Genomic DNA, 12500 nt, shown 5'->3' with positions numbered 1-12500 from the left:
CCGACGACTTTACATATTTTGTTCTGGTGAAGATATGGTGGTTTTAATCAGATGAATAAAGAAACTCCGGACTTAACTGTGGTCTCGGCTGATTACAACACCTTCAGGCTGGGTTCCATCATCACAACTAAATTTAGATTTAAGAAGGAAATAGGCAAGACTTGGTTTACCAGTAGAGTGGTCAACGGATGAAAAAGACTTAGTAATCATGTAGTGAGAACTGAAACTATCGGTTGTTAAAAAGAAATAAAGTTTAGGCAACTTTATGGATGGGGATGACAGGTGGTCATGGACATGGAACTGCCTAGTGTAGGCCTTGCAGTCTCTTGCAGTCTCCTTTATTCTTATGTTATTTTATTTTTCTTATTATTATCTTTTTTAACGAAATCAATCCTGAGAATAAATATTGAAGGTGGCAACGCGGAAGAGCGGCCAAGGGAGGAGTGTCTGCAATCAGACGAACTGATTTCATTCCTAAGCTGTCATCAGGGGATTCTCTCCATGGGCGGGCAATAAGATCACCTTCTTCCGCACCGCGAGGTACTTTAGTTCCAATTCTAGTTAAATCGTTTGCGTGGAAACAGTTCATTAGTGCCCGGGTTATGTAACATGTATATAGCGCTTTCCTGGCCAGTTCTCTTTTTATGTCTCTTATTTTCTTTTTTTATTTCTGATGGTCGACTTTTTTCGTTCAGCTGTGTGTTCCTCTGACGAGTAAAGGGCAGCCAATCTATTTTTTAATGGCAGACTGTTTTATTCGTCTGAGGGACGTCCGCAGACTCTTAAAAGGCAAAGAGCCCCATGGGGTAAGGGGACCTCCGCGTCTGACTAAGGGCTTCCGTGTGACAAGGGGCTCAAGTTGCAAGGAGTCTGGGGTTGGGGTCGGTGGTGGGGTTGTCTTGTGGTGACGTAGATAGCCCACGTGGTCAGTCGAGTATATAAGGTAAGAAACTTAGACAGGAGGCACTTTGCTACGGCCGAAGCCGTCATCTTTGCCCCATGTGTTGGTACAACTAAGGTAGTTGGGAGCCTCTGGTAGACAAATGTTCCTAATGTGGCCAATTAACTTGGTTAAAGTTTGGCTAGATAACAAGAAACTGATACTACTACCAATACTTTAACTACTACAATTAATATTATTATTAATATCATTATTATAATTATTATTATTATTATCATTATTATTATTATTATTATTATTATTATTATTATTATTATTATTATTATTATTATTATTATTATTATTATTATTATTATTATTATTATTATTATTATCATTATTATTATTATTATCATTATCATTATTATTATTATTATTATTATTATTATCATAATTATTATTGTTATAATTATTGTGTTTTTCTCTCTCTCTCTCTCCAAGACTGTCATGTGTGGGACTCTCTCTCTCTCTCTCTCTCCAAGACTGTCATGTGTGGACGTTTTTTTATTTTTATTTTATTTTTTATTTTTTTTTATTTTTTTTTTTATGACGTGTGACTTCATCCCCTCTCCCTTCGGACAACAGTACACGCTAATGAAGTTTCGAGGAGCTTTCCTACTAAGGACCTGAAGTTTCAAACAGCTCAAGGGAGAGCCCCGCAATGAGGACGTGGGGGGAGGAGGAGGTGGGTACGGGATTGCCTGGGTGCCAGCGTGGGAGCTGCAGGGTCTCCAGTCAGACTCCGGGAAATGTTAAAGATACACAGAAGGTCAAGATGTCTTGCAAGGATCCACGGAGACGCCAAAACATCTCGGTTGAAGTGGGCGTTAAGATACTAACGTGTCTTATAAAACGCTCTTAAATCTTTTAAACATAAGAGGAGAAATAAGACGTCAAGACGTCTTTAAAGGCTATAAGAAGATGTCAGAGACTTGATAAACGATGACGTCAAAAAGTCAAAATGGAGAGGCAGCGGCAAGACGACATGACGTCATAGCTTGAGCGCGCTGTGACGTCACACAGTACAATAAGTCTGTGTTACTTCATAACGGTCATGTCGGTTCAGTACTTCTTTAAAACACTTTTATTTTTCTTTATTTTTTTTCCTATGTTACATTTTAATCACTCATTATTCATTTCCTCGCACAAAGATTATGAGTATTTCGTATTTAGGTGATTCAGAAAAATAAAAACTTGTAATTGAAATCTCTTTCAGTCGTGCGGAGCCACAGGAAATGACGTAATGTTTATACGTAATGACGTCACCAGTAAAACAAGGGACGAGGAGAGAACGGACGTAACTCGATATTACGCACGTATATATGAGACTAAATGAAGGAGGAAATTAAGAAGAAAGAGGAAGGAAAGGAAAAGGGAGGAGGAAAAAGAAGACAAACGAGGAGGAGGAGGAGAAAGAAGAGGGAGGGAGGAGGAGGAGAAGGAGAAAGAGAATGAAATGGAGAGAGGAGGAGAAGGGGGAGGAGATGACTGTGGGCACGAAGAGGTGAACGAGGTTTGTCGGAAGCGACATTCCAGGAACCTGACTGGAAAAGTACTTTTCGACTCTTGCGCAGTAAGGCGCCTCTTCCATGTGAGTGTCTGTGTGTGTGTGTTTGTGTTTGTGTGTGTGTATGTGTGTGTGGAGGGTGTATGTACGTGTGTGATTTTCCGTGTGTATGTGTTTCTGTGCGTGTGTGTATGTGTGTGTGTCTATGTGCGTGTGTGTCTGTGTGTCTATGTGTGTGTGTGTGTGTGTGTGTGTGTGTGTGTGTGTGTGTGTGTGTGTGTGTGTGTGCGTGTGTGTGTGCGTGTGTACTTGTATGTCTATGTGTTTCCAAGCCCCCACCAATTGATAGGACCTTCGCAGGTGAGCTGCGTATTGATTTACAGATTCTAATTCAACCTTTGAAAGAGTAATTTTCTTGATCAGAAAAGAAAAATATTCTGTCACCAACTAGAAGCACTCTTTTGGTCAGAAGAAGAAATATCTTCTGTCACCAACTAGAAGCATTTTCTTGATCAGAAAAGAAAAATCCTCTGTCGCCAACTAGAAGCATTTTCTTGACCAGAAAAGAAAAATCGTCTGTCGCCAACTAGAAATATTTTCTTGATCAGAGAAGAAAATATTTCTGTCGCCAACTGGAAGAGAACCCTTAACGAGGGACGACACTCAACAACAAATGAACTCGTTGAGGATTGGAGTATTTCTCGGTTGTATGAAGTCATCTTCCGTTAGCCAAGATAAAATCTTGAACTTTTCATTTGTTGAAGGGACGCAATAGGGATGAAGAGAATGGCCTGGCTGCCGGGAGAGTGAAAGTAAAGGTACCAACGGGTAGGCAAAGGGGTTAATGCGACGAGATTCCTCAACGGCTTCACAACATTTTCAATGACCAAATGACATTATTTTCTTCGTTATCCATCTGCCAGGCCCTACCGTGGAGGAACAACGGCTCGCTGCATTGCCTATGACCCGAGTAGTGTGACGGGAGACAGAGATGGCCCTTCATTCACGGGGTGCTATGATGGGGAGGCAAAGGAATGGGTTTGGATGGGTGTATACTCTGGCTCGCCCCCAAAAACGTCGCTTAGCATGTATGTATGTATGTATGTATGTATGCATGTATATATGCATGTATGTATGCATGCATGTATGTATTTATGTATGTGTATATATGTATGTACGTATTTGTGTATGTATGTATGTATGTATGCATGCATGTATGTGTATATGTATGTATGTACGTACGTATGTATGTATATATGTATGTATGTACGTATGTATGTGTATACGTACGGACATATGTATGTATGCATGTATGTGTATGTATGCATATATGTATGTATGTATGTATGTATGTATGTATATATGTATGTATGTATTCATGCATTAATGTATGTACGTACGTACGAACGTATGCATGTATGTATATATGTATGTATGTTTGCATGTATGTATTCATGCATTAATGTATGTACGAACGAACGTATGCATGTATGTATGTGTATGTATGTATGTATGTATGTATGTATGTATGTATGTATGTATGTATGTATGTATGTATGTGCTTCTCACGACGGTGACCAGGGTTCGAATCCAGCAGGATCCAGTGCCACCTGCTTCCATTTCGAGTAAAGGTGACAGTGATTACAGCTAGGCGTCTCCTGGTGTAAAAATCATCTTTCGTTTATCATATATTATTATATAGTTCAAACACACTGTTAATTCCTTTGATCCGATGACTTAATTGATATTTTGCGAAGCTGGTCTCTCTCTCTCTCTCATTTGATTCAATAAAATCGTCTGATGAAAGCAAGAGCAAAGTTCATAGAAACGTTTAATGGATACTCGAGTGTTAATCACGATGACTTAATCACGATGGTTTAACCCGAACGGAATTTGTAGCTTCGTAAATGGTATTGACGACTTTAACGTCTATTCTGGCTGCCACAGCGTGATTTTATTCCCCCTTAAAGATTGAAGGGGAGACAAACCCTAAGTGACGACAAGGTTAACCTTAATGATGTGACGCGATTAAGGATCTAAAGGTCTCCATCTGTGGTTCGTTCTTTTCTTTCGTGAGAGTTTGCTACCTTCTCCACCGTTAATGACTCTCTTCCTACCAGTGACGTAATCTGTTTGCCACTCCAAGCCTGACGGTTACGTTTTGTAAGAGATTCTCCTGCAGCCCGCTGCCAGGCGTTAGAAAGCTTTCCCCTTTCCCGCTGAATAGCCAGTAGGAATCCTAGAAACTCAGCTTTCCCTATCCTTGAAGTATAAGTATTGTTAAGCTTCCAGAGAAGCTATAGACCATCGTGGCTAGTTTTGTGCAGAGTGAGATAGTGACCTTGATAATTACTTGGCACTTGTATAAACAAACTATTCCCTTTCCCACTGATTAGTTGTTAACAATCCTAGAAACGTAGCTCTCCCTAGTCTTCAATTGCAACTATCGTTAAGCTTGCAAAGAAACTATAGATCAGTGTATAGTGAGTATCTATCTGCAGCCCGACGTAATGTCCTTGATAAGCACTTGGTGCTTACATAAACAAATCCATCAGGACGTGGTGGCGAAGTACCCTCTATATTTCCACACCTTTAATTGAATAAATATAGCTCCTCAGCTTTAATGGCGTAATCTATAGGTTTTATTCTAGCTGTCACAGAACGATTTTAATCGTAATAAAAGGAAGTGAACAAAAGCTTTTGGTTTTCTTCGTGTCACCTGCCTTCCTCGTCCAACCACGAGTTGTTCAGTTTCAGGAGACTGATATTTATTGGAAAACTTGAATCATGCCAGCCATTGCAATGAACATCATTGCGCAAGAAACAGAAAAAAAAAGAATGAGGACTGCATGCAGACTCCTCAGCAGCGCTACTAAAGAATGTCTCCAATATCTTAAAAAAAAGAGTAATATACTTTCTTGGTTGCCATAGCCACATCATGTACAGCAAATTATCGCCATAATTACTATCCCCTTTTACCTGTTAGAGATATTTTTTCATTACCTTTGTTGTAATCGTTGTTGGCACAATGCCGTCACCATTATTGTAATTATCAATATCATTATCATTACTAGAAGTAACACACACACATAGTAGTAGTAGAAGTAGTAATAGTAGATGTAATTGGAAATATTCTATTATAATCTATATCTTAATTGTTGCTGTTGTTGTTATTGTATGTGGTGGGGATTCTGATAGTGATGATGATGTTGTTGCTGGTGGTATGTTGCTCTTTACATTTATTTGTTGTTGTTAACAAAAACAACAACGACGACGATGACGACGGGCGTCAACGAAAGCAAACCACCATCACTACTACCACCAACATCACCACCGCCACCATCACCACCACCACCACCGCCAACATGACCGACAATCTTCAGTGGCATCACTACCATCATTCCTATCACCATCGAAATGAATGATTAACTTCCAGGTGGTTTCAACAGACGGACTCTCCTACACTCATGCGTCCTTCAACACTTCCTCCTCCTCCACCTTCTTCGCGCCCACTCACCAGGAGATTGGCAGCGACGTACCCCGACCCAATGTCCATACAGAGTAGCTCATGAATACCCGATTTTTTAACGCTCTCATGGCGGTGAGTTCCTTGTAGATTTTGGTGTGATCGTTGTTAGATTTTTATTCAGATCCCAAACTGAACAGGGTTTGCAATCATTCAATGCATTGGATCTGGGTATTCTCCGGAAACTTGATGAAATAGTTTTATTTAAGCCAAGGCTATGACTAGCTATTAATCATGATATCCGTTTGTGATACCTTAAGCCGTTGGATACAGAGTGTTTTTTATTTTAATTTATTTATTCTTAGAAAGTTAATGTTAAGTTAAAGTTAAATATTAAGTTAAAGAGTTAGTAATGTTTATATTACTGTGACTTTGTCGTTTATGTTACAACATGGATAACGCTCGAGTTCTTTTTGGAGGTCGACTTTATTTTATATATTGGTTTGATTTCAGTAACAATGGTCAATACGAACATTTACACCCCCTGTCGTGTTTGTGTATATATAAAATGATAAAGCTGGTGTAATTAAAATATATTGAGTAAATGGCATAGAAAAAACTTGCATCATATTTGTGTAAAGAAGTAGTCTTCTATAACTTCATTGTAATTGCTAATAAGTATGTATTTTTATATCAAAACTAGCGATGAACGATGTATTTAATTTACTATTATTACCACCATCACCATTAGTATTACAATTGCTATTATCGGGGATAGCATTGCTTAACTCCTTCTTTAGTAGGTGTCCCATTTTCTTTTGCTTCCTTACTAAGTCTCACATTTTCTTTTACTGCCTACCGTCAACGGCTTTCATGTATCTCCGTGGAACCCCTTAAGCCGTGAAATAATCACGATTTATATAAAACAACTCCTTCCTCACTAGGTATCACTTTCATTCCGGCTTCCGTCAGATGACTTTATTCGTGACACCCTTCTGCCTGCGATTTACCTCACAGTCATGACGTGAAGGAACAACCCACACACAGGTGTCACTCAGCAGCTCTGCGTTCTTCGAAACATGACACTCGAAGCTCAGCCCTGCGTTCTCAAGGTCTCGACAGCCAGACCTGGGAGAGGAGGGTCTACCCTAAACGAGTACCGTACTCATTCCCCTAATTCAGTTTATTCCTAAAACCTCATAGAGCTTATCCTCTAAAACTAATTCTTATGTAAGGGCTAGCTTACACACACACACACACACACACATACACGCACACACACACACACACACACACACACACACACACACACACACACACACACACACACACACACACACACACACACACACACACACACACACACACACACATACACATACACGATCGTGATGACACGAAATTAACGTGAAAAATTAATGTGGTTGAAAAAGATCAATATGTGTGTACTGGGGACCATTCAGTATATATATATATATATATATATATATATATATATATATATATGTATATATATATATATATATATGTACACACATATGATATATATATATGATATATATATACATATATAAAATATATACATATATATATATATATCAGTATATGTATATATACACATATATATATAATACATATACATATATATATATATATATATATATATATATATATATATAATTATCAACGACACGTCACAAACTTGAAACCAGTCTTTCTTGTTAATCGTTGTATTCCCTCGCCCGTTTAGTTTGTTCTCGTTTGTTTTCTTTATTTATCTTTTTTTTTCTTTCGTGACACCTCAGCCCTACTTAAGTGTAACTCGTCCGTTCTACTAAGGTTGGGTTCGAAGGTGCCAGTGGGCAAACAAGAAATATGCTGACAATACAAAGGGCAGACAGGCTGGTTGCTCCTGGCCCCTGACTACCTCATCCCACACGTAAACAGAGTTGCCAGAGACATTTTACAAAGTCCATTTATCTCACCTTGCCACAAAACTTCCGCTCCCAGACTACATACCATTGATCAGTAAAGAATAGTGTTATGGTGTTCATTAACTGTACCGTATGAAGGAGATTAGATATGTTAAGAAATGAGAATAATTCGAAGGAGGGGAAGGGCGTTAACGTGAATACTCAAGAAGTAACCTTGCCAACTTCCCACGCGCTGTGACGTCACTGTCATTACATTACCCCTCTACATCCCCCTTTATCATTCCACAAGTGTGACTTTATTCCATTACGTACTTCCTTCACCTGAGAGATACCTTGAAACCCAGGCACAGTTAATCATAATCTTTAAAACAACAGAAATCTTGTTGGACCCGGGCCAAGTTGTCTACCCACATTCAACCCACACTACAACGGGGCATTTGCTGTAGGCTGCGACCTCTCCCCCCTCCACACTTCACCTCGTACCTCTTCGTCTCCGCAAACTAAGGGAATGCTTCTAAGGGCCTTATGGAAAGTGACTTTTACTTTCTCTTTTAAAGGAGAGAGCGCGAGAGCAAATTCACGGTCACTTGGGGAACCTCTGGATTGGTCCTTCGTTCTCTCGTAATCGCTCGTCCTCGAGTACGTTCTTCGTCTAGGCTTCTGGGCGAAGAACTGGCTAGGATTGTTATATTATGGTGCGTTGTAGTCTCCTTTGAAGTCTGACTCGTAATGCCAAAACACTCTAAATCAGACACCCTCAGACTCCTTGAAATATTTCTATTTATTTATTTTTTTCCTGAAGATTGAAATGTTTGTGTACATGTTTGGAGCACCACCATATAAATGTCGTCTGAAGGACAGTAACGAGAAGTTTTGAGACCTTTGATGACAAAGTTTTAATTATCTAACTTTATAGATTAACTCTCATCATATTTTTCTGTAAAATTCTCGTCGTACTTTTTCACTTATCATATTGCGTTGAGGTATAAAAGTTTGCTAAGTAGAATTACTGGATATCGAAGTACTTTGACTCGTGAGTGCACAGTGCCTTTATATCCAGAAAAGTGCCGCTTCCAACACTCCCTAACACAAACATGACGACATATCCACACATAGCCACTTTTGAGTCACGTCATCAAAGGTTTTTCCTTGAGCCTGGATATTAAGAACCTCAGGAACTCCGAGGAAGAGGAGAAGTTCTTAGAAATATTTTCTGAGGAAATTGTATGGGTAATATACTATAGGATACGTTAATTTCAACTGGATTGACTAAAATATGAATAAATGGCGGATAAAAATGCAATAAAGCGATTCCAAGTACACCCATGGGCTTCAAGGACTTGCGCCTTCCAGAAGGACTCTGTCTCGGAGGCAGCAACTCAGAAAAACCTTCCATAACTTCCTACATATCCCAAGTTTCCATTTCCTTTGACTTCAGAGATTTAGCAAAAGAACTGTTTACTTACCAGAAGGAGTATTGTAGCAGCTTTGGAATCCATGACTGGAAAAGAAGAGAGAAATGGGTCAGATGGCTTGCACGTGAAAGTGAGAATGTGTACGTTTGGCACGAAGACTTCGTAGACGATGTTCACATATCTGCCATTTTTCTCCAACTCACCTAGTTTATCCACTTGGTCTTGTCACTTATCACTCGAAAAACACTTGCATGACACAATACACCCTAACTAATCACTGTACAACTCTGTTAAACGACACAAATTGCTAGTGTAGTCGGGACAACACTGACAGACTCCCTCACTCTTCCGCCATCTTGGATTCGCTGGGCTGTAGCTAACATGGCCGCCCGCCCACATAAGACAAGACTGAACGATACGGCCGATGGTTTCATAACTTTTCGACCTACTTGTCGTTATGTTTTGTACAATCTCCTCGCAATTTCGCCTTCTGTTGGCAATGTTATTGGAGGAGAAAAAGTAATAATTTCAAAGGGGAAAGTACACAAGCTTGCAATTGCATACTCATTGTAATAACATTAGATTTCGCTCAATTTGAACAATATACTCACAACTCCAACTACCCACGTAACAACTTCTTGCAAGTGATATATCGCCAACAAAAGTTCAATAGTTAGACACCACAATACTGAACCTTTAATGAAATCTAAAAATGCCTTCAGTTGGTTCTGAGTCTGAAGACTAGCACATGGACACTCTCTCAGAGTATTCGATAAAGAAACGAAACTTGTAAGAACTTCGAGCCTATGAGAGGAAACCTTCCCTTTCCTTCTCCTCCTCCTCCTCTTCCTCTTCCTCCTCTTCTTCCTTCTCCTCCTACTCCTCTTTCTCTTCCTCCTCCTCCTACTCCTCTACCTTCTCCCCCTTTTCCTCTTCCTCCTCCTCCGCCTCCTCCTTCTCCTCCTCCTGGTGGAGGGAGAAGACGTAGGCGGGAACCCCTTCGACAGGTAACAGAGGGGAAGGGAAGGGCGGGGCTTGGAGCCAAGGACGTGATGTAAATGGGCAGAACTGGAGGGAGGTTGCAGAGGCGATAGGCACTAAAGAGTAGAAACTAGGAGGAAGAAAAAATAGAAATGATAATGAAGGACAGAAACAAAATGAAATGATAAGAGATTAAAAAAGAATAATGGTATTATTGTATGTTTGTGAGGAGTTTGAACATATATTTGTTTATAAATGCATAAAAGTTACACGCACACATTTCTTACTTGTACGCACACACAGCACATGTGCACATATACACACATGAACACACACACACATACACAACACACACACAGACACACACACACACACACACACACACACACACACACACACACACACACACACACACACACACACACACACACACACACACACACACATACACCAAACACAAACACATTCACACACACACACACACACAGACACACACACACACACACACACACACACACACACACACACACACACAAACACAAACACATTCACACACACACACACACGCGCGCGCGCGCGCGCGCGTGCACGTACTTAACATATATACCCACCATTCAAAACTAGCATAAAAATGTTCTGGTTTGTCTCAATCAGACCACCTTGACACAAATGAATAAGCTCAAACACTCCTTTCTAGTTACTGTAAAACTCGTGGGAACATTTCGGAGTGGAAAAGATATTTCAGTCCATTGGAGACCATATCTACTCCCATCTTCTTCCATCCATTCACCTCAAAACCTTCAGTTGTTCTTTGTAGAACCTCCTCGTTTGCTCCCCAAAGCATCGAACCATCCATATAGAGCATATGAATTGGAAACGTTTCCTTTCCGCTACCACATATTTCCATTATTTTTGTTTATTGATTTCATGATTTTGTACATAAGTATGTCGAAAAGACAATCTGACTTTATAATTTCCTGTAACTGTCTGTTGACTCCACATTTGGTACTCAGATTCCTCTCTTAACATTTTTTCACAAGTCTTGCTCTTTACAAATAAACTTCTTCACCTTATAACTTTCCAACTCTTCCCATTATATATAAATTTATGTTTAACTTATCATACGTTTTCTTTAAATCCATGAATACTACACTCGTCATACTTCTCCAACACTTCCCATTATAATTTTCTATCTATCTTGTCATACATTTTCTTTAAATCTATGACCGCTATACTAATCATCTATCCCTGAATTCGTCATTCATTCGCTTTGATATAAATATCTAATCAACACATCCCATTCCTCATTTAACTTCTTTTCTTAATCCTCATTAAATGTCTTCTTTATTCTTTCTAACAAAATTTTACCATGAAGTTCACTTGTTTAACATTATTTTATTTTATTCTTGCATTCCATGTGTTATCTATCCTTTGTAAATACATCCTTTTTCTTCCTGCCATCTAGAACCTTTTATTTCATCGTATATCTTTCATAGCTACTGGAAGTTGTTCGTCCCTGAATATAGCTCTTTATTTTTACCTATTTATTATTTTTTCGTAACATTTCTTGTTATGTCGTTCACCTTTCTACTCCTGGTGCATTCCCCCTTTCAACATTTTATTGATTTATTCAACCCCCGTAGTTCCATTCTTTACTTGCATATATATATATATATATATATATATATATATATATATATATATATATGTATATATATATATATATATATGTATGTATGTATGTATATACACACATATGTATGTATATATATACACACATATGTATGTATGTATATATAACATATATATAATATATATACATATATACATATGTACATATATACATATATATATATATATACATATATACATATATATATATATATATATATATATATATATGTGTGTGTGTGTGTGTGTGTGTGTGTGTGTGTGTGTGTGTGTGTGTGTGTGTGTGTGTGTGTGTGTGTGTGTGTGTGTGTGTGTGTGAACTTGATGATCTGGAGTCTGGGATCCATGTGTTTATATCCTGCATCCACCATACTCCTGAAGACGATGCCTGGACGGGAATCGAAACGTCGGGCACAATAAACCCTTCAAATTGAGTCTGGTGTTTACACTCTTTCCAGATGTATATATGTATATAATATATGTGTGCGCGCATGAGTGTGTATGTGTGCGTGCGAGTGTATGCGCGCGTGCGCTTACAACTCTGAAACCGGATGGAACTGTATGGATTAGATGAAAGACATATAGC

The 12500-nt window shown here is 38.9% G+C and overlaps 1 protein-coding gene across 3 annotated transcripts in view; it reads right to left on the bottom strand.

Annotated features, from left to right (window-relative positions):
- Positions 1 to 12500, bottom strand: part of LOC143032562 (cuticlin-3-like) — a 236720-nt gene that overhangs the window by 173903 nt on the left and 50317 nt on the right. For 2 of the 3 annotated variants that reach the window (XM_076197432.1, XM_076197444.1), the window contains exons 1-2: positions 9466 to 9646; positions 9314 to 9348 (exon numbers count right to left, since the gene is read on the bottom strand). In XM_076197432.1, the coding sequence (XP_076053547.1) occupies positions 9314 to 9346 (33 nt within the window). In that variant the 5' untranslated portion in view covers positions 9347 to 9348; positions 9466 to 9646. Of the gene's footprint in view, positions 1 to 9313; positions 9349 to 9465; positions 9647 to 12500 lie in introns of those variants that run through there. The other variant, XM_076197437.1, reaches the window with a different exon arrangement.

The sequence above is a fragment of the Oratosquilla oratoria genome, chromosome 1 (genome assembly GCF_046742065.1).
Source record: "Oratosquilla oratoria isolate Oo_2021 chromosome 1, ASM4674206v1, whole genome shotgun sequence".
Lineage (NCBI taxonomy): Eukaryota > Metazoa > Arthropoda > Malacostraca > Stomatopoda > Squillidae > Oratosquilla > Oratosquilla oratoria.
This window is presented reverse-complemented; position numbering and strand designations above follow the sequence as displayed.